The sequence below is a fragment of the Echiichthys vipera genome (genome assembly GCF_963691815.1).
Source record: "Echiichthys vipera genome assembly, chromosome: 4".
Lineage (NCBI taxonomy): Eukaryota > Metazoa > Chordata > Actinopteri > Perciformes > Trachinidae > Echiichthys > Echiichthys vipera.
In genome coordinates this window covers 17,902,097-17,928,959 of record NC_139829.1, presented here as the reverse complement: position 1 = coordinate 17,928,959, position 26,863 = coordinate 17,902,097, and the positions used below count along the sequence as shown (strand labels likewise).

Here is a 26,863-nt window from a genome sequence, read left to right as displayed (position 1 = left end):
GATCCTTCAGAATATGGAAGATGAGTGCAAACAACATTAAAGCACAGTTTTACATAATGAATGAATCACACCAGTCGGACACGTCTTAAAATGAAACCGTCTTTATTAAGTAACTTTAATATCAGAAAAATAAAACTCTTAAATTCTCTTTACAGCAAATATATATCAGTGCTTTGGCCGCAATAACTTAAAAGGCCGTTATAAAATATAGTCTGCTTTTAAACTCCTGACTCAATTTGAAGAATTTATATGCCATAAGACTCCCCTACATATACATAACAAAAATGTAGTAAAATTAGCAAATACTTTGAACTGTTGGTACAGCTTAATATATGTATTTATATATAGATAATCTAAGATACATTTTACAGTATACCGTTCTTAATTTGGTGGCGTACAGACATGACAGGCAGCTTGAATCCTTGGCCTTTTTACAGTTGCAGTGTGACATTTTACATTGGCGGTACATTATAAAGACATGCTCGTGATGCACATTCCATTTTCCACTAGGTTAAACGGCAGCTACCAATACTATTATCATCAATACTGTAAACTAATAACTAGACTACAAGCAGATAGCATCGACACACTCCTCCTGCAACATTTCTGGGTTTCCAACTCTTCATTCACTTAATCACTCAGAGAAAAGTAAAAAACAAAAAAATTAAAAATCTTATTGTAAACATTTTAATATAGATATATTTATGTATATATATGAAATGTAACAAAATAAAAAATAAGTTCTGTATATTTATCAGTCATTAACAGTAATATATAATACCTACACAAAAATGTCAATTGATTCATGTCAATAAACTGAGGGCTGACAGTGTATTGCATTCCCTCAGAGAGAGAGAGAGAGAGAGAGCAGAGAGATTAACTCTTCGTCGAGCTGAGAGAAGTCAAATAAAAGGACGGAGAGAAGACCCAAGGAGGCCGAAAGAGGATGGGGTTTTTGCACTTTTAGGACTTATTCGGTTCCATTTCCTCAAGAAATCTCAATCGTCCACGAAAGGAGACTATATTAATGAAACAGGGCCAAGCAACAGAATAACTCCCAAATACTGTTTACTGGAATGCTAGACGGACTGCAGTCCAATGTCCACAGAGTAAAGCAACAGTATTGACCTTATGTAGTGTCAGCACAGTCCCAAGATGAAATCATTCCAGCCGCTTCCCCTTCGAGATATCCGTCAAATAAAGTAAAACAATGTCTAGAGTCTGTTTAAAGCTAAGATTTGAGATGAGTTCCACTAATTTGTACCTTTTCTTCACTTTCCAGGCAGAGGAATAGACAGATGCACACACTGAAGGGGGGCACACACAAAAGTCAGACTGTTTTTGGAATCCAAACTTGTCAATAGTGTGATAAGATATGGCAGAGTGCTGTGCTTAGTAGAGCACAGGACAAGAGCAAATAAGCTGATGAGGCATGAGAAGCAGCGTGTGTGTGTGCGCCATAGAAACATCTCACCAATGTATTAGCGCAGGTAATGAAGGTTAACCGGGACTGATCTGTAGAAGTAAAAACAGAAGGGATATGTTCGTCTACAAGTTTACGCCAAAGATAGTTTGAGCTCTGCAATTAAAACCCGAGGATGTTAATTTATCTAGTGCTTCCTCGTGTACTTAACATACTGAGATGATTTTTGCATAGGCCTGGTAGACGAGACAGGGGCAGCTGTCTCAATTTTGCATCCTAACTGCTTACCAACAAGGACACAAAATGGCTGCGATGAGATGGCCACAGGGTGGAGCAGTCAGAGTGAAAGAAAAGGATACTATTGAAATGGCTGAAAAGTCTGTCAGGGATTTGTTCCAGATTACAGCGGTCTTCATAGTAGAGTTTCACAGACTAGCGAATCTTTTGGCTCCCAGGTAAGGTTTTATAATAACTTGCCATACTTATACCGGCTACAAAAAAAACTGCAACACAGGAGAGGAGGAATGTTACCAAAGGGACGAGCTGTGCATGTCTTTCTGGCTGAAAACCAGCACATGGTTTCCCCCAAACAAAGATGTCATCAAAAATAAACAAAAAAAAGCAAAACTACGGAAACAGAAATAAACTAAATGGGAGTGTTGGTGCTAAAAGGAAAAAGCAATAGGTGGTAAATACTTGAGAAAGGCTCAAAGAAAATAGGAAGCAAAAGAAAGCATCCCTGTGATATAACCTTTGTTCCACGAGACGCATTTAAGAGACTGAACTTCGAACAACGAATACATTAAGACCTCAGTCTGTTAGCTTGTGTTCTTTCAAGCCAAGATCCTGATTTGTAGATAGTGTTGACACTTAATTACAGGCTTTCCAAGAAAGGCCACAAGTTTGTTTTAAGACAGAGCAACGATGTGCGCCCGCTAAACCAGTTGTTTCTTTTTGTTTACTCAGAACTGAATTAGGCACATGTTTACCGTAAACAGTTTTTTAGAAGTAGAAATGGAAAACAACATGGCGATACTGAAGGGGTGTAACATCCTGGTACTCTACAAAAAGGAGCTACCCAATTATTGGTGCTAGTCTGGGAAAGAAAGAAAACCTGACGCAACCAGAGGTTGCCATTGGAGTGTGGTATCTTTGCAGATGTGGTTTTGACCCACTTGGTTTAAAAACCCTCTGTGGGCGTGTTTGCATGCGTATCAATACAATGTTAATATCAGGATTACTGAAAAATTCTGATTTAAGATGTGGAGCATGTAAACATCTGTTCAAAGTAGCACAGATACACTTTGCGAGCGTGATGTTATTTCAAGATAGAGGGCCATTTGCCAGGATAATGTAGCAAGTGTATATTATATCCAGTTTACTGCAGTAGGCATTCAAATTCTGTGGTAACCAGGAGAATACTATTAGTTTGTACATATTCATATGTGGGACTCACTGTATGTAAACATGCTCACTTTTGTTTTTTCCTAATTTTGCCATGAGCACAATAACCGTGAGGCAAACGGACCGGGCCAGATTTCAGCACATAAAAACAACTGTAGCAGCGATTTTTTTTAAATGGCCAAAACTTTTGAGATTTAGACAAACAAAATGTTACATTATGTATCTAATATAATTCAAAGTCCATTTAAAACTTTTGATAAAATATAGGTATGCAAAAATCTTATAACGAGATGCTTCGAGGAGAAGAAAATGTAAATCAAAAATCATAATGAGCAAGAAAATATATATATCCCATCCCACCCAATGCTACACAGAGGGTTTCCAACCCTCTCATTGATAATTAAATCAATCAATCGTGGAAGAAGACTTCACAATAGTAGGCACATGAACGGGCTGAACACCCTAACCCATGCCCTAAATACAGATCATTCCTAATTCACCTATTCTTCCTCACCTTTGTCAACCAAACACCAGCTTGGACAAATCGGGGTATGGACACACCTAGACACTGATTTGGGGTCAGTTTTGTAATTTCCCCGCACATGTTATGACTTGGAAGTGTTGGGGAGACTGATCCGTCATCAGCCATCAAAGTAAATGGACTAAAATCACATATTGCGGAGCTGAATGGCCTGTGTGACGGGGGACAGGCACACAGGGCAAACGGCGTCTGGAGCCTGGCATATATGGGTGGCACAATCTAGACAGAAGAGGTTATGGCCACAGGGAACCAAGGCAGCGATCACCTGGTTATCCATACAGTGGATGCATATCTCCTGTCCTCTCCCTGCTGATCCGAGCCCCGGTCGATAGGAGAGCGATGATTCAGGAGGGGAGGAAGAGGAGGCTGTGCTTTCACTGGAAGAGGAGAAGGCCGAGCTATAAGAGGGGAACCTGTGGCCATCGATGGTCCCTGCTGAACCAAAAGACCCTCTGAGAACTCGCTGGGCCTGAGGGTGCTCCAAGGCTTCTGTCCCAGAAAAGGTTGGAGAGAGACGGGGCGTCCCAGGCAGACTGGTCTAGAGACATCAAGGACAACAGTCGTTAGAGGAAAAGAAGAAACAGAATCTTGAGAGTTCCTGTTTAAGCTTCAAAACAAATGTTTCTCGAATTTCTTAATCAATGTTATGGATCATTGGTGATCTAGGTCGTAAGTGTTTCTGCTCATCGCAAAGACTTTGTCCTTGTTGTTTTCAGAAAAAGGGGAATGGTAGATACAAATAGCAACTGCCACATCTTTGTTAAAATGTAAATGTGTGAAGCACTAAACAGCTGTCCAATCTGTGCATGTGTCCAGGCCAGGGTTTACATTACTGTGACTCCACAGTGATAGCTCACAAAACGTATGTATAGTAGCAGAGACAGGCATCAGCATCAATATAAAAAATTGTTATTTTTTTAAATTGTTTCAAAAATAATAACTGGGGCTTAGAGGCACATGCTAACCCAGTAGACTTGAGTATACTGTTGATGTTAATGTTAAATGAATAACCGATTGCTTGCACATTAGACAAGGAACTGGTAACTGTAATGTAATGACTGTAATAATGCACAATGCACATTATCTACAATATAGTATAAAATGGCAAAAGCTCAAAGTTAAATTGTTGTAAAATGCGAGATGCTCATAAGGAGGCCATAACCGTATGCATCTGTTGAAATTCACCTACCTGAGATTGACGGGCATCGAAGGCCTGGGGGGGTTGGTGGTCCACAAAGGGGCTCCAGATTGGTGGCTGTGCAGCAGGGTGCGAGGCTTGGGCAGTTGAGATGGTTAACGGGTCAAATCCTGAGGAAGAGCCTCCCAGGCTAGCCAGCTCTTCAGACCCCACAGGAAGAAGGCCTTCGCCAAACCAGAAACTTGCACTGCCGCCATTACTGTTGTTGTTATTATTAGCATTGGCATTTAACTGACAGGTCGGGCTTAAATCTGCCACCCGGTTACCATTACCGTTACCATTACCATTACCATTACCAGTGCCATAGACTGAATCAACTGAGCTGGAGCCGCTGCCCAGAGAACTGGAGCTGTCGTTACGGTAGGTGGAAGACATCCTGACACCACTGTTAATATTGCTATTGAGTCGCTGAGTACCATTGATGCTCATTGGCAGCAAGGCGGCAGCACCACCACCACCACTCTGTGATGACGCAGCTGCATGAAGCCACCCTGCCTCCCCCAACCCAACTGATGTTACAGAATTCTCAAAGCTAACATCTGTCCCGTTGAATTGAAAGTCATTGTTATCTACACCAGGAGCCTCAATGCCTCCGCAGGTTCCTGTGCGGAGGGCGATGTGCGCCTCTATCTCATCCTTCGCCCGGTCCACGTTCTCCGGCATCCCAGTGACCTCGAACACCGGCTCTTTGTCACGACTCGGCGTCACTATGTAGGTGTGTGTCTGTTGCTGAATACGTTTGATAGTTGCCCCTGAAAGATATAAACAGACCAAGACCCTTATACTTACTTACTTACCACTTATACACAGTTTAAATAACTGTTCTGGTCACATGGTTACATAAATGTCAAAAGTGTGCCATTAAATTTAGTTTGACACATGATATGCATGACAATTCTTGAGAAATATATATCTATATATAATATACATCGAATAGTGCTGGATACATTAGCTGGAGAACAGATCTGTGTACTACTGAGTTTATCAAGTTAACAATATCAAGCAGAATACTACTACATTAACAGCAATATGCATTTCCATTAAATACTTGTTTTTCCCCCCCAACGATAATATCTGACATTCAACTTGAAAGAAACACGGCTGCGCAATAATAATTATAGCACTGAACTGCAGGCTGTGGTAGTGACTCAGCTAGCTAACCACAACACTGAGCTTCAGTGTTGTGTAGGAGACGTTTGTAAATGGCAATCCCATACTGGGAAAGAGATTGGATTACCAGAGACTAAATTAATGAACTGAACGAACACTTTTTTTATCTCAATGGTTGTAAACACAAAATATTGAATATTAAAATGTGTGTGTGAGTGTGGCACAACATTTCCTCACAGATTTCCAGATTTGTTGTCATTTTGACTTGTTACCTCATCCTATCCTGCCTAATGGCACATGGTTGAGAACCGCTGCACCTCAATTAACAAATCAACCCAAGGACTTTCTGACACTGAGGTGGTAATGTCAACAGGGCGAGGGGTTAAAGACTGTGAGATCAAAATGTGACCTTCTGGAGTAAAGCTGAGCATATTAAAACTAAGTAACTTAAGACACTTTATTATACAATTCACAATTCCTTTAAATGCTCAGAAAAACAAAAGGCTGAATAGGCTTTTTTAGCAATGTGACTCATTTCTTAGTCAGAAACCAAGCACTGTATTACTTTCACAGTAATCATTTAATATGAACAAAATCACTTTTTAGGAGTAAACATTTCCTATTGTCCCAAACCTCAATTTCATAACTTGAAAATAAACTAATTAAAAAATATATTGTCTTATTGTAAACACCTTTGCTGTTCCTTCCACTGTGTAAAACAAATAAAAAAATGTGGTACAGCTTCCAGATTCTGCATAGCAGTGCATGCCTGTGTTTGCTAGCATTTCACAGGCTTAGTATCAGTATACACTAAAAGAAAAGCACCATCAAAACAAATACCAAAGCTGGAAACGTATTTACTATATTTAAGACATGAAGTGCAGCAACTGGAGCCAACAACATTTATCTGTATACAGGATGAATTTAAAAAAACCCACCTTTGGGACCCACAACCAGCCCTACAACACGATATGGCACGCGCACCTGTGGGGTTGAAATGACACAGGGTAACTATACATAAAGACACAACCAATAACATAAATACACACAGGCTTGGATGGCAACATACAACACTTAGTTATTGTGACTGCACTTAATGTTGCACTCATAAGAATGTCTTTCATATATGTAACCCTGAACAACACTATGATTCATAATCACATGCATGCTGACCTGAATGGTTGTCTGTCCAGGTAGAGAGGGGGTCCCTGGACCAGTTGCAGCAGCCAGAGGCCCTGTCTTGTTTCGAGAGGCTCTTATGAGTGAGAAGTGCTCGGCTGCAGACATGATCTCCCTCTTAGCCATGGCCACATCTTCTTTGCGCCCCGTCACAACAAAGACAGGCTGCTCTCCCCTCACTGGTGTCTTAATGTAGGTGTTGGTCTTGGCTCGAAGTGCCTTAATCTTACAGCCTGTCAGGGGCAAGAGAGAGAAAAAGAGACAAGGAAAAAATGAGGGGAATGTTGCATCATTACATTATCTACACAACATATTAAACTTTGATGTTGATATAATAAAAAGATAAGGACGTGCAATTTAACTTTCCAGTCACTAATACCATTTAAAATCCATTTACATAGCTTATAAATTAAATATTCCTTTCAGCTGTGGTTGAGAGTCCAGCATCATTACCAGAGCCATTTCCTGTTGTTGTCAACACTGCAGTCTTTGAACCCTCCGCCCCCAACTGGTCTCAAAGACGACATAATAACACTCTCCCAACCCTACCACTGAGTTATGTAAAAGTTTATGTAAAAGCACCAGATACCTGCGTTGGATTTCTAAAAAACAAACAAAAAAACAGGCCATGTTTAAGGTGAACTGAGAAGTCTTGGCTATGTCAGAGAGCTATAACTATAACCTAACAGCTGATGTGGCATAGCAATGGTGACCAACAACACACTGTTTTCTCCTTGTTCTCTCCTTCGAGACAAAGCATGCCTGGTGTAGCACGGCACGGCTCAGGACAGGCTCATAGACAAAATACCCACAATACAGACAAGCTGTCAAAGCGAGAAGACACAGAGGGATCTTGCTGGTTCAGAAAACTTGTGATGCAAACTCTTGTTGGGGGTGTTTCGTTGGCGAGTGTGCCGTTGACCCAGTTAGCAGGAGACGTGCTAAGCTAACTATTGTTGATGAAGAAGCCAAATGACAGTTTGCTCCAATTTTTACTCCATCTTTTAGCGTGTGCAGTATACACAATTAGTCAAAACTGTAATTTGTATGAATAAATACATTTAAGAAATATTAGCTTATTGTGTAAAATAGCGCGTGCTCGTTAATGCTCGTGCCGACCATAAGTTACTAGTTAGCTCATTAGCTAACGTAGGTTCCCACTGGCGACACATTAAACTATAATTTACACACAAAACCTTAAATGTTTAATCGTAACTGCGTTCTCTTTATACTCTAACATAATGTCGCATTCATTTATTACATTTACTGCCCTTATTTTGTTTTTACTTAACTATCTTACCACCAAGTCTCGCCCCAACTCCCGTTAGCAACTTTAACGTTAATGAAGCCAAACAAACCAAAAAAAACATCCGAAAGACAAGGACCACTCACCCTGCCTGCCCACAATCTCCGCGACGTGCTCGGAGCTCGGCACCGCCACACACTCTGTCGTATTGACGCTCTTCCGCCGAGCCAACAGCGAAGCCTCGGCCTCGTAGCCCGACTCCCCGTACACGCCGGGCGGTAGCCCGGCCACGCTGCCGGCTGGTGGTAGTAGGGCGCTGCCGCCGCCGATCCCGGTATCGTCCCGCTCGTCTCCATTGTACAACAAGATCGTCTCGACGTGCGGTGGCTCCATCCCGGACGGCATCACGGAACCGCACGGCCCCGATGGGAGGTGTTGGGGGTGGCGGTGGGCCCGCGTTAGCAGCGAGGACTCTGCTACAACTTCTGGTTCTTCTTCGTCCTCGGGCGCAGCCGTCGCGTTCACTTCATCTCCCGAGGGCGGCCGATGCAGAGGCAGGGGCTTCAAGTCCAGGACTGTACCGATGAGGTTGAAATGAGACACCGGGGGAAGCTGGTGGTGGTGAAGGTGGTGGTGGTACGGGAGGCTCTCATCTATTTGTTCGGGGGTCTGACTCTGGGTGCCCTGGTGCTCCTCGAGGCCCATACCGGTGAAAGCGTGCACTAGCGGCGGTGGGACCTCGGACTCTCCCTCGTCGGCTTCCAGCAAAGATGTGCTACTCGGCATGATGCAAAAACTTTTATAATACTGGCGTTGAACGGAAATCTATACGAATAATGAATCAAATATGTTTTTGGCTTTAGAAAAAAATAAAAAGCGACCAGCGCCTGTTGGTTGAAATGTGTGGCTTTTGTTTTGTCTTTCCAGTTTTCCATGCAGCCCTCCCTACACTGTAATCTCGTATTGCTGGTTCACGCGAGACTTTGTTTTGAGGTCAGACGTGCATTCACAACTGTCAGGAAGACGCACTGAGCGCGCATCTGTAGTCTGTCATGAGAATTATTCGTTATGATATATTAATTCATCATCTATTTGTGCCATGGGCAACACATCTCAAAGCATTGGGGAAATATTTTAGTGAGGTCTAAATAGAATTGAAATAGTTTGCAATAATATAGAACCACTGTGGCATTTACAAGCTATACAGAGATGTTATTGGAGACATCAATAGAACAAAGCAGAAAGAAGTAATGTTTTATTATATGGGTTGGATTGAGGGAAAGCTGCCAATAGACCAATTTGTGTCTGACCCCATGCCACCTACCATGGTTGTATGCTTACGTCATACATAAATGTCCAAATGTGCTGTTCCTCTAATTGCAACAAGATGCTGGTTTGATGAAAAATGGGTAGGACCACAACCATATATGGCAAAGTATTCCCCAACTGACTTTTAAGGACAAAGCAACCTCAAATACAACAGGGAGCTGATATAGAGAAAGTACAGTCTTTAAAATAATTAGTTGTGCGACAACAAGCTGAAGAAGTCTGAGCCCTCCGCAGAAAGGAACTGAGGAGGAATTTGGAGTATAGCAGGCTCTAGACATTCTGTGGTGGAAACAAGGTATGTTTCCATAGAGGACATGAGACAGAAAATGATGATTGTTCATACCACGCCCTACAGTATATGAAATCCGAAAGAGGTCCACTGCACGTGAGGCACTGTACTCGGTTGTCAAGTGTACTAAGTCAATCATTTCCTGGGGCCTTTATCATCAGTATATGGAGGACTTAACATGATTTAAATCTCAATAAATTAATGCATGTATAAATAAATGAAATAATAAATAAATTCTTTACATTTATTTCTAAATTATTTCACCTACATTTACTTATTTCTGTATTTCTGTGTCCAGGTAGGACAGGTGTGAGGTAGGAGCATAGACTGTATAAAAAATTAACGTAGCATACCCGTCGTTCTCACAACTTGATCCAATTGTCCTCACCTACAGGAGTCGCCATCTTGTCTGACTTTGACTCCGCCTCATTTCCTCTTACCAAAAAAGAGCATGTATGTGACGTTGGTGGGAGGGAGATAGGTCCATCTGGCTGACGTATACCTCCGAGGAGAAGTGAGGACCAGCAGCTAGCTGTCACTTGAGAGGCCACGCCCCTAATTGTTCATAAACTTTAACCTCCAATAAAATAAAAACTAGCCTGGTACAAAAAACTTCAACCCCCTCAGTGTTGTCATGGAGATATGACCTAAACATACATTACATTTAGCTGACGCTTTTGTCCAAAGCAACTTACAATAAGTGCATTAAACTGTTAGGGTACAAACCAGAAGTTAAGTATTTGTGGTAGCTTCAAATAAGCCGATCTATAGAGTGCTGCATATAATTCTTTTTTTTTTCTCATAAAAACTTAGTCGAGTTACTCTGTGATCATACAGACTAGAATTTTTTTTCGTACCAGGCCTTAAATAAGTATAATTATGCTGTGAAAACAGCCTATTTAACATGGGGGTCAATGAGAAACCGCTCTACTATGAAACCTGCCCCTAGTGGACACTCAGTGAACTGCAGTGTTTGGCACTTCTTTATTGGGTCAACACAGGAAATCGCTGTGGTTGGGTAGGAGGTCCCATTTATTCATGCATTTATTTATGCATTCATTAATGCATTCAGTTATTTATTGAGACTTAAGTCATGTTTAATCCTTAAAATCAGTATCTTACACATAGACTAAATTTGAATATAGAAAAGCAGTCACAGTCAGTTTTGTAATTCTGGATTTTTGATGATTTAAGTACGTTTTCAGCATATCAACTTAAATTTACGTTATCGTGTAAACCACAAAGCAACAGTGTATTGAAAGCATGAAGAGGAACGTACCCTTGTCTAGTATGTGGACGTGGCCCACGTGATCTCAAAAGCGCGCCTCCTCTTCAGAATTGACCAATGAGAGGAAGCAGGGGGCGGGTTTTTGCCGATGACAGCCAATGCCGTGTCACGTTTGTAATACGTTACTGAGCATCAGTCGCATCCGGGTGAGCTCGTTGAGGTGAGTAGCTAATGCTAATGGGTTTGCTTTGTCACCACTTTTGTCTCTTTTTTAGCCTTCATCACTATTGATTTTAGTTTGATATTTTCTCATGTTTATTTCATCAGGTCATCTCGGGGTTTTACTTTGAAGCTTGGCTCTCAATCTCCAGGATGTACGGATCCTTTCGGGTGCTGTTGCTGGTGCTGTCGGCCCAGCTACTGTTTGTGTGGGTGCTGGGCTCCGAGCTCACTTTTGAGCTGCCAGACAACGCCAAGCAGTGTTTCTACGAGGACATCATTATCGGCACCAAATGTACACTGGAGTTTCAGGTGCGTAGGTCTTCTTATAAGTAAACAAATAAATCTTAGACTGGTCTGTAGTGTTAGGCAGTCATTTTGCTGCTACATTAGTCTACACATTTGAGACTTGGTTCTTCTGCATAAACAACATGTCTGTCTATATGGGTTACATAACATAATATCCAACATCATAAATCTGAATGCTGCATGATTAAATTATTGATGACATATAGATAGAGAAAGAAAGGGGTGTTCTACATTTGACTGATTTGGATTGATTTGGCAATCATGAAATGAGTGTTGTCGTTATTGTACCCCTCATGTCTCTGTACTACTTGAGACAATGCTTGATGACTTGGAGAAAAAAAAGAAAACTAAAACTAAACTGGTCCTCCTTCCTTTCTTTATATTATCCTAGGTGGTGACCGGTGGCCATTATGATGTGGACTGTCGTTTGGAGGACCCAGAAGGCACTACACTCTACAAGGAGATGAAGAAGCAATATGACAGCTTTACCTTCACAGCAGCCAAGAATGGCACCTACAAGTTCTGCTTCAGTAACGAGTTCTCCACCTTCACACACAAGACTGTTTACTTTGACTTCCAGGTCGGCGATGACCCTCCACTCTTCCCTAATGAGAACAGAGTCACTGCTCTCACTCAGGTAAGCTGTGTGTATAATGATGCACAAGAGTAAACGTTATAAAGTATAGAGCATACAATTGTAAACATTATTTTTGCTTTGTGTAACTCTGACATATGCCTGCATTTTTTTTGATCTGACTAAAGCTGATTTTAGCACGCCTCACTGCAACTGCCCTGACAATCAATTACCATTATGAGCATTTCCTAAGTTGTTTTTTAAAAGCGTCTCCTGACATCAGAAGTTCAGCACGATGAAGCAGCGGAGCAAAATTTGTGTACGTTCACGTGGGCGGAAACCGCTTCATATCCCTACCGCCGCGATCAAATCCGCTTCCCCTCTGTCGCCTCCCCTCTTTGACATGACGGGAGGCGGCGAGTTACCACACCGCAGTGTGAAAGCCCCTTGAGAAGCTACAGCTTCATTGTAATTGTATTTTACATGATTTCATGTGACAAATTGCTTTATTGATTGAAACAGAGAAAGAGAAAAGGGCTTCTTGAACAGTGTGTACTGCAAGGCTGGAGGTGCTGGTAACTGCAAGAATGAAGATGTCAGAAAAAATAATAAACCACAAGTATTTGTGGTAGTGAGCAAACTGAACCCCTGATCATATTTCTGCTAGCTTTTGCACTCGCTACCATACAGTCCGGGTTTGATATATATTTTATTTTAAATCAGATGAAACTATATTTGAGAAATATAGAGGAATAGTAAACTCAATATTTTATAGATATATATTAGGGGGTCAAAAAGTCTGATTAACAAATCTTTGCCTCTGCATTTAACAAGTTGAAGGACGTTTTAACACTAGCTGCTGCCCAAGTTGTCTTTTGTTTGAGAATCAAATTAAGATTTTTTTTTCTTGTTAGTTCATCAATCATTCATTTTAAGTCATAATCTAGATATCTTACATTGGTCTTTGCTTCCTGGTTTGTTTTTTTTCCCATTTCCAGATGGAGTCAGCTTGTGTGTCTATCCATGAGGCCCTGAAGTCTGTCATCGACTACCAGACTCACTTCCGCCTCCGTGAGGCCCAGGGACGCAGTCGGGCGGAGGACCTTAACACCCGTGTTGCATTCTGGTCCATCGGAGAGGCCATTATCCTTCTGGTGGTCAGCATCAGTCAGGTGGTTCTGCTGAGAAGCTTCTTCTCTGACAAGAAGACCACTACCACACGTGTCGGATCGTAACAGTCTCTGAGCCGCAGGATCTGATTCATCACTTTCTTTATCCGTACTCGGACTCATGTGCATAGAGTAGGCTAGAATATCAGTGCTGATCTGAAATTGGATCATATCAAAGTACCAGGTCATACAATTTTGACAAGTCATTCAGCACTGGTATTCTCCCAAACTTTATGCAAATGGATCTTGTGCTGAAAGGTTATGTAAGTTTCAAATGTTTTTGTAGGGTAAAAGAAAATCTTAAGGAAGGCTTACTTGTGTTACTTGCAACTATATGGATTGGAGGCAGTTCAGGAACATATAGTTAAAGCAAACCTTCAATACTTTAAATATTTGAAATAATTTCTGTGTTCTTATTATATTTCTGTTTTTTTCTGCCCCCATCATCTCAAGTCTACGCTCCATGATCTGTTTCATTCTTTAGGCCAAACTGCACTGAAATAACCAAGAGAGTGGACTTTGTGACTAAATGTACTCATAATGTAAGGGATATGGTTTTGTTTTCCTTACATGCAGAGAATCGGGTCTTTAAAACCACAATAGCAAGACAAAGAGTGTTTCCCCACAAAGGTTGCATTTGGTTGTGAAAGATGTTTTTTTTTCTTTATTAAACCTCGCTGTATAAAGTGAGAGGGTAAATATTGTGTTGTGTTTTTATCAGCTTTGTCATTTTAGATGAGTTATTAGAGTATGCTGTATAGAGAGTACGCCATCCTTAATCTAATATTACTAATATAGCTTGAAAAGGTTTGTATTTGGGGTTGAAGGATTGAATGTAGAGTTACAGCTGGTCTCCCTTGAGTGGATGCAGACCCAAACCCTTTTAGGAATTAGTTCAAAGTCATGCTTCAGTTATGAGTTATCTCCTAAAAATGTTGTAATTATCTATGTGACTCAATGTGTGGAAAGCAGAAAAGAAATAACTGATATTATTGTTTGTTTGAAATTTACACATTTTTTGTCTTGAGTGGCAATCCCAGCAAATTTTATTGCACCAACTTGTTATAAAACTTGTCTTTCACTGGTCCCCTTGTAATGTTATATCTAGTTCTGCCCTTGCTGTTATGAAGTGGAACAATTTCTTCTCATACTGCTCAAAACATTGCTTTTATATACCATAATTCCAGCAACCTTTAGTTGTAATTTGAAATTGTATTCCCTGACTTCCTGCTTGATTTTCCAATGGAACAGGAAGGAAGATTTAGACAGCTTAAATATTTGCTGTCTATATAATATGATGGTTCTGAACATTTACTACATATAGTAGTTGCCAGCTCAGTTAAACCTGATTGTGTTGCTTCAGCCATAAATCAAGTAAAAGTCAGTGGGTCATTCTGTCTCTTGCTCTTAGACACAGCAAGCATGATGGCTATCTGTGAAATCTTCACAATACACAACATCAAAGAATGGGACTCAGAACAAAACACCTCCTGCAAACCTAGAATACATCACTGTTGTAGTGTGAGATAAATGTAACTTCTACATTCATGACAAAGACATACTTTTACACCTAATCCACTGAAAGAAACCAAAAGTTATTCACCTTTTATAGTTTTGTCTTATGTATCTGTCAGAACAACTATACAATTTATTATATTTTTTCTGATTATGTTTATTGTCAGTTTTTTTTGGTGCACTGTTGGCATTTTAGTTGTAGGTTTACGCGCTGACAGAATTCCACTTCGGTGCATTCTGGGGAATTTTTAAGTTATTGGGATGGCTTAATAAACTTTATGTTAAAATATCACGGTGTGCTTTTATTTAATCACAATTAATAAACCCTTGATTTTCAGTGAGGGATAAAGTTTGTGGATACATCCTCTGGTCATACTTCTTTCCTCCTGTAGGGAGAGATATAATCAAGGCAGTAACAGTCAGATTTGTTCCCATACAATATCTTAAAAACATTTTATCCGGCAGATACAAAAGGTATTTAAGGATTTCTCTTGACGTTGGTTTCTCAATACATGGTCATTGTTTATTCATAAAGGCCCAGGTTCCTGAAGAGCAGCATTCTCGATTTTATTGACTACGTCATAGTCTACCAGCCCTTGTCATTGGTCGTCCCACACGTCAATCATTTGAACTGGTTGAGAAAAAAAAACTGCGTTGGGGTTTGCGATTTGACAGAAACTGAGTCGTGATCATCCGGTTGAGCCGTGGGTGGATAGTCGTCGCTATTTACCTTCCCTTTCGTTGAGATTACCGTCGTGCCAGTTTACTGTGAGTGCTACATGGACGACTGTAATTCGCCGTTTGGGGGGTAACGACTCTCGCTTGTTTCTCGACGCTTGTGTGTGTGTGTGTGTGTGTGACACTGGGGGATATCCCCTGATTGTTTGAGCCGAACAAGACACCGAGCGTCGTGTTTCCCAGGCTAAGCTAACAGCAGTACGGCGGAACGGGTGGGGGTGGATTTCTATATTTCGGCCCTATAGGAAAAATCGAATATAAATAACGTCTTCAGGAGTGTGTTGTGGGACAATGCCAAGCTCTGGGAGCAGATGTAATGGAGGGGAAGACATGTCAGTGGATAAGTAATCGGTTAAAGTAGTTCAGCTAACGCGAAGCTAGTCGGTGTTAGCTTAATTGATCAAGGAAGTTGATTTAGCCACGTTTGCTAACTCGGCGACAAATGTATTATTGGACCAAGTTTCGCCTCAAACGTCTGAGTTATTAATATATTTATAGATTCAACACAATAGGCTTGTGATGCCAGTTTTTTTAAAGGTGGAGTTTAGAAAGTCTGAGCTTTTTAACCACAACGCTAGCTAACGTTAGTTGTTTTGACCGTTAGCTCGTGAGTCGGAGCTTGTAAACAAAGGGTCTCGAGCTCCACCTGTCCCCAGCAGCGTCACACACCTCGAGTTGTCGTTGCCTCTTTTATTTAACGGTGAAACTAACGCTCAAAATGGATTTAAAGACCGCAGTATTTAACGCAGCTCGGGACGGTAAGCTCCGGCTGCTTCAGAAACTGTTGGAGAACAAAGATGGACACGAGGTGACTAAGTTGATGGGCGAGAAGACAAACGGGGCCACCCCGCTCCTGATGGCCTCCCGGTACGGCCACTTGGACCTGGTGGAGTATCTACTGGAGTGCTGCAGCGCTCCTGTCGAGGTCGGTGGTTCGGTGAACTTCGACGGGGAGACCATCGAGGGAGCGCCCCCCCTCTGGGCAGCCTCGGCGGCGGGTCACCTGAAGGTGGTCCAGTCCCTACTGGGCCACGGAGCTTCTGTCAACAGCACGACCCTGACCAACTCCACGCCCCTGAGGGCAGCGTGCTTTGACGGTCACCTGGACATCGTGAAATACCTGGTGGAGCACAAAGCTGACCTGGAGGTGGCCAACAGACATGGCCACACGTGTCTTATGATTTCCTGCTACAAAGGACACAAGGAGATAGCCCACTACCTGTTGGAGAGAGGTGCAGATGTCAACAGGAAAAGTGTAAAAGGTGAGCTAGCATATTTACAGCTATCAACAACAAACGTCATCTAGTGGCAGGTGTGTATTTTTCATAGTTCAATATGGCTTGAATTCAACAGTGTGTTGCCAGACACATGATAAATCAATAGATGATAAAGTGTTCATGATCTTATAGCAATTTTTTTGAGAAAAAATCTAAAGAAAGCAAATTGTAACAGTTGATAATGATTTGGCACCATGATTTTGCACTATAAAAAACACACAAATATCTAAATATACACTTCAGGATAAGATGTAAGGGTCAACAATATCTAATGTTAATTCAAGAACTGAAAAACGACTAAACAGAATAACAAACTTGATTTCACAATGGAAGGCTGCGGTGATGACTAGTCAGCTTGCTCTGATTCTGTGGGTGTGTCATAAGCTCCTTTTGGATGGTATTTTATGAAAACATGAGAACCAGTGTCCATCTGTGATTTAGGGTTTTGTATTATGCGCGAAGACTGGTGGGATTGCTTGAAGAGAAAGGCATTAAAGTGATATCCTGCATTTAATAGTTTTGTGTATCAAACACACTGTTGATCACATGTACAGCTGGCAAGTGCTTTTTATATATTGTTCCTCCCTTTATGGTGCACAAGTGCTGTGGTTAGTTTGAATTCATATGTGTGTTACAGGTGATTTTCAAAAGTCACCTGTTTTTATGTTTTGTGGAAAATGATCAATTTGTCCTTAAAAACATAAAACTATCCACTCCGCTTGACCTCTGACCATCTCCATGCCCACTGATGAAGCCACCTTGGGCTTATTGGTTGACAGAAAAGCATTCACTAAAGCCATAACACCAAAGAGACACTAGTTCTCCTAACCAGTAGAAAGGCGGGCAGGTGCTCTATTGTGCATACAAACCCATGTATGTGCCTACAGCGAGCTTGACAGTATCATGTGTGGTGATTAAGGCAGAAGGCTACTAGCCCATTCTTCAGACTATTTCTCTTTCTGCAACCATATCAGAAGCTGCACCAATGTGGCCAAGTATGATAAATGTGTGATTTATATAGTTGTTGTGTGTTTTTATATTTAACTTTTGTGAAGTGTCTGAACATTATGAAGAGTGATATACAAATACAATGTCTTTCCCGTAACAGCTGAACCAACAGGAAGGAGTGGATGTATAATAGTAGATATGAAGTGGCAAATTTCCCAAAACAATGGACCTTGTGTTGATGGAGGAAGGAAATACATTTAGGGGGGAGGGGCAGGACACTACAATCACAGCTGATTTGTACTACTAAATAAGATGTGGTCAGCTCTTGTCCTCCCCAGACAAACTTGCACTTAAGTTATTAAATTCGTTCAGTACAACACCTGCCTCTGAGATGCCCTCCTCACTTCGGCTTAAGGTAGTCTAAATTCTGTCTGCAAGCGCATCATGAGTAATTCAGACTAATCCCTGTCTTTGGAAAGGATTTCCTTAGTTTCTGGATTTAGTTGTTTTGTTTAGTGGAAGAGAATTGATCATCCAGACCAGCAAAGCTCAACATATTCCCTTTATCATGTAAAACTATTGATGTGGAACATATTCTCCCAGACGGTGTCAACCTAGTGGCAGCTCATTTTGAGTAACATCCAAAAGAAACAAATTTGGCAAATGAATGGCTACATAATGATTAAATGGTATAATATTAATTTGTAGCAACCAGTTAAATTGATATCTGAAAAATATTAAATTATTGAATCTACAATCACTTGCCTGTTTGAAAGCACTAAGCTATCCAAAATCATAACGGCAATGTTAATAAATTCTTCTTCAATGTAAACCCACCTTGTCTTCTGCGCTACTGCCCCCGAGTTTTCTTTGGAAGATGAAAAATAGAATCTGATCAGTGTAGTTTTGGCAGAAACTGCAGAGTATAAATAATGGTTAATCCCTGACTAACCCTGTTTGGTCTGGTCTGCTTGAATATGGATTAGCCTTGTGTACTGAGAGCGGTCAGGCAAGTGAAAGCAAAGCAGCATTACACAGAAGCATTCCATGGAAACGATATGCTGCTATTTTTGTCTTTTTTATTTCATATGTACATTTGTCTTGTGATTGATCCTGAATCCAGCGTTGAGTTAGCTATTTTAAGGAAAACTTTGCAGGACAAACGATAGGCAAGACATGCCAACATTTAGTAGTGTTCTACCTCCAAACTCCGGCACTGTTTCTCATACAGAGACCAATGATGTAGCCTTGTGAGACTATCCTGATCTTGCAAGCTCCATTGTATTTTACTCGCAGATCAGTCTGATGATTTCCTTTCCTACATGCCTTAAGTGACGATGGCTGCCAGTGGTGCGGAGGAAGTTGCGTAGATAATTTCTGGAATGCTTCAGTAAGCTACGTAGGCTCGTCCGTGTGTGTGTGCAGGTGAAGAGAGACTGCGGATGAACTCAGAGCAGACAGCTGAAGCTGGTGATGGTCAGAGCAGAGAGAAATGAGCAGTTAAGTTGTTACATTTAGTAAATGGAGTGATTCATATTTCCTGACGCTTTGTGACGCCTCCACAAACAGAATGGTATTCATCATATGTACGAGGAATATGAATAACATGAGTTTTCTGTGCTCATGTAAACACTATATCCTGAATATGACCATAAGCCTCAAACCGGATATTCACGTCCATGTAAACGCACTTATTTGTGAATTTGCAGAGATCTCAGCTTCTGAAAATATAGATATGATAGTTCAGTCAGATATGAGTTCAGTCAGTGTATCCTTACATCCTTACTGAGCAGTCTTGGTAAACTTTGTTTAATAACAGGCTTCTGGTCCAGCTGCAGTATTGTTATTCCCCCCTTTTTGTCAGGCACCTTGCCTGGTTAAAAATTGTCCAAACAAATACGATGATAAAGCAAAAGAAAAGGCAACGGTGTCTGTCATTTTTGTCGTGGTGCCAAAAAGTTATTTCAATCAAATAAAAAGGTATTTGCGCAGATCAAGAGACAGGGTGGGCTCTAATTTATATACAAGTGTAGCCTAATAGATGCCTTAATGACATAAATGTCCCCCTGATCATGCGATAAACTTCAAATGCGATTGTGATTATTCAGCTACAAGAAACATTGAGAAAAAAAAAAATATATATATATATATCTTTGCTATACCCACAGACATAGCTATGTATATTTGCATATTATGACCCAGATAAAAGCAGTACACATGTCAGAGCCTCTGTCCATCAAAAAGTTTTCCTTACAGCCCTGCACCACACATTGCTACCTGGTCTGTAGCAAGACAACAGCTACTTGTCATTAAGCAGTGTCACTCACGCACAATAGTTTGTCTGCTCCAGATGCATAAAGTCTACTTGCTCTATGCATGAAACACTGAAAAGAGGTCAGTGGGCAACAAGTGTACTACCCAGATTGTAACAGTTCCAGTGTTAACTTAAAATTCAGTAATCAAAAAAGAAAAGTGTGCTCCATTACGTGTTGATGGCGGTTTAGAATTAGACTGTCTTAAATCTCACCAGGTTTTGATGTGACACACTCACAGAGTGAAAGGAAACAACTCTGACTGTTTCAAAACGTGCACAGTGTCGAGAGAGTGCATATTATTTAGTGGATCAATCATTGCCAAGCCTTTTCACTCGACACCTGCACATGTTTGCAGCAGCTGAGCGTACATCCCGGGCCGTAAACTTCTATTCAGCAGGTTAACCCTCTATACTAGAACCAGAGGAAGCATGACCTGCTATTTTCTATCTGAATGAGTGGTGTTGAGAATCACATGCACATACTGTGAGCGTTACAAGTCTCCTCTGATGCGTAATCATTGGGTGGAATTGAGCATGTAACAGATATTTTTTGTTTTTTGTTTAATACTAAATCTAATAATATTTTAGTTAGTAATGGCCAGTTTGCAAACCAACAAGTAGCAGCAAAACATTTATGCTTTATCAAAAATGCTTTGGCTCAGCTTGGGTTTCCTCATGGTCGTATAGCATTAATACAAGCCGCAATTACCTCTTCCTCTGGCAGCATGGATATACAATCTTCAGTTAAATGTATCTGCTTATCATCTAGTATTACTTGTTTATGCTGACTACTTCAGAAAGGTCACCATAAATGGTCAATTGTTCACACAGGCAACACGGCGCTCCATGACTGTGCAGAGTCGGGCAGTCTGGAGATCATGCGGATGTTACTGCAGTTTGGAGCATCCATGGAGCAGGACGGCTATGGCATGACACCTCTGCTCTCTGCCAGCGTCACAGGCCACACTAACATTGTAGACGACCTGACGACGCATCAGCAGGTAAGGGGCCCTGTCACTTCCAGTGGATTTTGTCTGCATAGATGTGTGGGAGGCTTAGATGTTTTAAATCTATTGGATATTTATCTTGAAAATAAATAAAGATGTATGTACAAAAACAGATTCCATTCTTTCTGCAGACCAGCCACAAGGAGCGCATTGATGCCCTCGAGCTCTTGGGAGCCACATTTGTTGACAAGAAAAGAGATCTGCTTGGAGCATTAAAATACTGGAAGAGGGCTATGGACCTTAGGTACATGGACAGTAACAACATTGTCCATAAACCAGAACCCAAGCAGCTGATCATGGCATACGACTACGCCAGGGAGGTGAGTATTCCTTTGAGTCTGTCTTTCCACGAAGCAATCCCTGAATGATTCCACAATGCATTTAATGCTCTCTTGAAATAGTTTTTTCTATTGCTGACATGGTAATAATTTGCTAGTCAGCACATAGTTTAGCAGTGTGACTGCTTGTATATTCACTGTGCACGAAAAACCTTGAAAGTAGCACTCTTGTCTTTCATATTGGAGAATATGTGAAGGAATGGAACCAGGTAACCAGGTTGCCATGCGCTACCCACAAAAAAAGTTTTCCGGCACAAAGACAACAGAAAAAACAAATAAATTCAGTTTAATACACAGAACCTACTGCAGCAGTCCAGTGTCAAGTCTTCTAAAATGAATTACTTCATCACGTCCATGGAAACTATCACCTGCCTTAATTGCTGAACCATGCCATTATCTTGACCTTGTAATCCTCTCTCTAGGTAACAAATGGAGAAGAGCTGGACGGGTTGATATCTGACCCGGATGAAATGCGCATGCAGGCACTGCTCATCCGTGAGAGAATCCTTGGCCCACAACATCCAGACACGTCTTATTACATCCGTTACAGGGGTGCTGTCTATGCTGACTCTGGGAACTTTGAGCGCTGTATCAATTTGTGGAAGTATGCACTGGACATGCAGCAGAGTAACCTGGACCCCCTTAGCCCCATGACGGCCTCCAGCCTGCTGTCGTTCGCGGAGCTCTTTTCCTTCATGCTGCAGGACAGAGCCAAAGGGCTCCTGGGGACATCGGTGTCATTTGAGGACTTGATGGGGATCCTTTCCAAGAGTGTGTTAGAGATTGAGCGGGCAGTTAAACAAAATGGACCGATGCCTCCTGACCCTGCCCAGCTCAGCAAGGCCCTGTCAATCATCCTGCACCTCATTTGTCTTTTGGAGAAGGTGCCCTGCACTGCAGAGCAGGACCACTTCAAGAAGGAAACCATATATAAGTGAGTTTCAGTGTAAATTACTTGTATTCGCAACAATTTGTCTTCAGTTAGGTAAATTGCCTCTGCAATTTTGAAGTGTGTCTGTGCAATACAAAATATAGTACTTTTGAGGGAAATGTTTTTGTGGCAGTGATTTTCTTTGACCTAATTTCTAAAAATGCCTTACCTTGTATTTGCTTTGGTAGTGTGAACTGGCTCCAGTCAGACCACTTTCATATCCTCTTTTCAGTAAATGGTGTCAGTTGACCAAACAATACATTCCACCCCTGCCAGAGGACTTTTCTAAATTTCTGTCAATTAATTATCATGTTCATAAGTACAGGGTTTTTTCTGCATTATAAATTTTGAGGCGGCCTCCTCGTTGAAATTGTCTGCCGCTGCACTGGAATATTGATTGAAAATCTGTGTAGTTCTATGGAAGCTCAGTGACTGTTTTCAACTCGACCGCAGCAGAAGGGGTGCGTTTAAATTCAGCTCCGTCTCCGGGCTCATATAATAATAATAATAATAATAATACATATAATAGGGGCTCCGCTCCATTCAAATACTGTGCTGAGCGTGAACGCACCCCACTGGTGCAGAGCGACATGGTGGTTTTATCTGCTGCTTGGTGACAGGAGGACTCCGGTTCATTTGAAACATAAAAATACATGGTTTCATACAAAACCCCATGTTTCACCCATATCTTATGCTTCACAGACCTCATAATGTCGCGGAAAATCAGTTATTTTTTTAATAAGAAAAGAGCAAGAGAGGATGAGAAGGACAGCAGGTAGGTCAGGTGGATGTGGTTTTGTGCACATAGCGTTATTTCAGTATTCAGTGGCTGGGCACTTCATGCACGTGTTACTTGACGAGTGTGTAGTTTCGGATCTCGTGCACATGCACGTATTGCCCACCTCAGCCCAAATTTTGGCCAGAAAAAAAACCTGAAGTCCTCATTGTCTGTTGGGAACACTGTCAGTTGTAGTTCATTGTCACCTTGTTGCTCTTCTTTGACATCTTTCTTCATCTTCACAGATTCCTGAAGCTCCAGCCCTGTGGCAAGAATGGCTACAGTCCATTGCACCTGGCAGTCGACCGCAACACCACCTGCGTGGGCCGCTATCCCGTCTGCAAGTTCCCCTCCCTCACAGTCGCTTCCATCCTTCTTGAGTGTGGGGCAGATGTGAACAGCCGCGATGAAGATGACAACAGGTCAGTTTTTTTTTTTTCTTCTACTCTACTTCCAGCTCTCATAATTGTTCTTTTACTATCATGGTTTTGTTTTTTTACCAATATTTCTGTTATTAAGAAACAACACAGTAGAATGTGTTGAAAAGTAATGTTATTTATTTTGTCTGTAAACTGAGAACATAGGAAAATGCCTAAAAATAAATGAATGAATTTTAAAGCTCCTAATGGCGCCATTATTACAGCCACCAGTTAAAATGGCATGAACACACCAATGATAACTTGTTTTGTAGCATAATCATATAGCAGATCTATTATTTCTTCCAACCCACCAGCCCCCTTCACATAGCCGCATCCAATGGTCACCCTGACATCATGAACCTGCTGATATCATGCGGGACTCACTTTGACAGCACCAACGCCTTCCAACAAACAGCCTGCGATCTCCTGGACGAGAAGGAGCTGTCCAGGAATATAATCCAGCCCATAAACCACACTACGCTTCAGTGCCTGGCCGCCAGGGCCATCGTCAAGCACAGCCTCGTATACCGGGGAAACATCCCAGAGAAACTAGAGGCCTTTGTCTTACTCCACAGATAATGACTGTGAAGGAGTAGAGGGGTAATGGATGGATGAAAAGAGGAGAGGGTGTGATCACATAGTGTAATGGACAGACTGAGGAGCATTATAGTTCAAGGCCTGACCCACAAGGTGTTTGAGGTGCTGAAAGACACAATTTTATGGGTAAGGTTTGAAAATTCAAACTATTTGGAAAGTATGAACTTGAAGATTTGTGTGAACAAAAATGTCCTCCTTCAACCAGGATAAACTGAAATGACTGGAGTAAATGGAGGAACAAGTTACCGTTTCCTTCCTCCGGTTCTTTCATGGAGCCACAGCTCTGACTGGTCACAGCCTGATCTGTGGGGACGTATTACGAGTGGATTGCAACATGGACAAGCACAGTTGTACCTCTGGATGAACTCAAACAAGCGGTTTACGTATTTTTGCTTTAGAAAAATTAGGTTTTTTTAAACTTTTTTTTTTTTTTTGCATATTCCACTATGCTATTTATTGAATGAAACTTGAGAGATATTTCTCCATGCTGGCTCCAACCCAGCCTCAACTTTGCCTGCTTCTCTCTTCTCAAAGCAAGGATTGAGGCATTTCTACATATGCTGGTACTTCAGGTTTTTTTTTTTTGTTTGTCCCATCACTGTTGCCAACAGTCATGGACCCTTCCTCATTCATCATTAGGTTACTCTTTATTTTTTGTACTTTTACAAAACCTTTAGTTATTGTCATGCAACTCTGTATATCTGCCAACTGGTGTGGATTCTAGACTCATTTGTCGTTCCCACTTTAGTGTATAACAAAGCTTTACGAGAAGGGTTTAATGTCTGCGAACACCATAAGTGCTTTATTCTTCCTATGCACAGGCTAGGCTGTTGGAAAGAGAGACTGTTGTATTCTGTGCCGGCACTTGTCTGTGCAATATCTCATGAGTTTTTGTGTTTACCTCATTGCTGCCGTTTTCTTCAATATCCCTCTTACTTCACCCAGAGATGGGGGAAGGAGGGTGCAAAACCATTGTACTGATTGTTGTAAGAAGAGTGAATGAATTTGAGTGAATGTGTATGTATGTGTGCGAGTGCCACGCAGTGTGTTCTTGGATGCCGAGTGTTGTTGAGCTTACACAAGTTATTGAGGACAAGATTTTGGTGAAGTGGCGCTCATGGAGATTCCATAATGCACATGACTGCCACTAGAATCCACAGTGGCTGTCTACAACCGCTGGAGTGTGCAGGCTTGTACACAGAAGTGACCTCTTAACGTTCATATTTGGCCGACCTTTAAATGCCATTTTTCTTTTAATATAAAAAAAAAAAATCTAGGTAGGTTACCAACTTTGGCCCCACTGTGCATGTGCAGCAGCAGCATATCAACCAACCAATCACTGCAGAAAACCTTTCATGAGAACTCCTATGCTCCAAACCAGGCTACAGCTAGGATAGTTCCGCTCATTTTGTACAACTGTCGTCCAATTGTATGAGTACTGAAGACCGAAATGAGTGGGACGACGCCTCGGCGTACAGAATAGTGAAGCTTTGTGAATTATCTTGTTTGCACATTAGCTTTTAGATGTGTGGGGTTGAAAAAAGGGCTTTTCATAATTCATAAGATTTCATATTGCAGTCTATTTAACCTGACAGTTCAAATCCAGACATAGAAAATGTATGACGACTCCCAGGGCAACTTGATTTAAATCTGCACTTTACTACAGCGGAGTTTAAGATTTGATACGGCATTAATCAAGTTCATGTCTTAATAACCATTTTGACAATAAACCCATGTTGCACTTGTCTCCTTGTCCAAATGTCTTTTATTTCCTTATTCTGTTTATTTTTGTGGTTGATAGGAATTTCAACAAATGTAAATGATTCTAAGGGTTGATGGGGTGGTGCCTTTTAGCCGTTTTAGGTGCCAACTTCACATGGCTTAATTGATGAAAGGCAGTCAAACTATGTGATCCTTCACACCACGAACCATTTCATAGAGATTTGTGAAAAACTCATATCGCAGCATTTGGCAAAAAATGCAATTATTACCACAAGTTACTTTTGAACCAGTTGGTTTTGTTGCTTATGTTTCTGACTAAGATTGCTCTTGCTACTTACACCACAGAGTCACTGAGCAGTAAACTTGTTCCAGATAGTTGAGCTGAGAGTGGGTATACTGCGGACCCCCTCTGGACTGGAATGTGTCCAGAGAAACCTTTGACATTACAGGAGGGGTAGCTCATATTGTGCATGGAGTCACTTCCAAGAACTGTCCCAAATTAAAACATGATGATTTATGGCTTGGTTACTCAGTGCTCATTGCTTTAAGCCATAAAAGAACAGCAGGTGGCTAACTAGGTGCGTTGCAGGGTTTTCCTTGTTAAGAGGTTGATTGACATTACCCACAGCCATAGATAGGGTTGCAACCAACAGTTATTTCCATTATCTATCAATCTGACGTCTATAAAATGTCAAAAATAATGGTGTTCATCTTAACTTTTAAAAGTTCAAGGTGACGTCTTTTGAAATGTCTTGTTTTGTCCAAAACTCAAAGCTATTCTGTTTAATATGATGTAAAACAAAAAAAGAGTTGAAAACGGCAATAATCAATTATCAAAATAGCTAGCCATTAATTTTCTGTCAATCAGTCTATCTTTGCAGGTCTAGTCATATTAACTATTGGAAATATTCTTGCTTCTGGGCATATTACAAGAAATGAAAAATGTTTTCCATATTTGTTGTTTAGCAGACTTGTGCTCAAAAATGTCATGTCATTACTTTTCATCATTGTTGTATGGTTTATGACCAAATAGCTGTGCTTAACAACAGCCTCACACCGCT

At 41.2% G+C, this 26,863-nt stretch overlaps 3 protein-coding genes across 3 annotated transcripts; 2 read left to right on the top strand and 1 right to left on the bottom strand.

Moving 5' to 3' along the window:
- Positions 1-155: 155 nt before the first annotated feature.
- Positions 156-8,996, bottom strand: LOC310946312 (RNA-binding protein MEX3B-like). The gene is made up of 5 exons (XM_083912754.1): positions 8,248-8,996; positions 6,850-7,088; positions 6,615-6,660; positions 4,558-5,318; positions 156-3,906 (listed from the first exon to the last, which is right to left on the bottom strand). Exons 1-5 carry the CDS (start codon positions 8,885-8,887, stop codon positions 3,496-3,498), a joined length of 2,097 nt encoding a protein of 698 aa, XP_083768880.1. The 5' UTR covers positions 8,888-8,996; the 3' UTR covers positions 156-3,495.
- A 2,137-nt stretch (positions 8,997-11,133) lies between these two features.
- tmed7 (transmembrane p24 trafficking protein 7) lies at positions 11,134-15,022 on the top strand. Its single transcript, XM_083912717.1, has 4 exons — positions 11,134-11,167; positions 11,275-11,478; positions 11,867-12,112; positions 13,048-15,022. Exons 2-4 carry the CDS (start codon positions 11,320-11,322, stop codon positions 13,282-13,284), a joined length of 642 nt encoding a protein of 213 aa, XP_083768843.1. The 5' UTR covers positions 11,134-11,167; positions 11,275-11,319; the 3' UTR covers positions 13,285-15,022.
- A 409-nt stretch (positions 15,023-15,431) lies between these two features.
- fem1c (fem-1 homolog c) lies at positions 15,432-25,816 on the top strand. The gene is made up of 6 exons (XM_083911749.1): positions 15,432-16,733; positions 20,842-21,011; positions 21,149-21,337; positions 21,778-22,289; positions 23,310-23,486; positions 23,798-25,816. The coding sequence occupies exons 1-6, from the start codon at positions 16,190-16,192 to the stop codon at positions 24,060-24,062; spliced, it is 1,857 nt and encodes a 618-aa protein (XP_083767875.1). The 5' UTR covers positions 15,432-16,189; the 3' UTR covers positions 24,063-25,816.
- Positions 25,817-26,863: the final 1,047 nt, after the last annotated feature.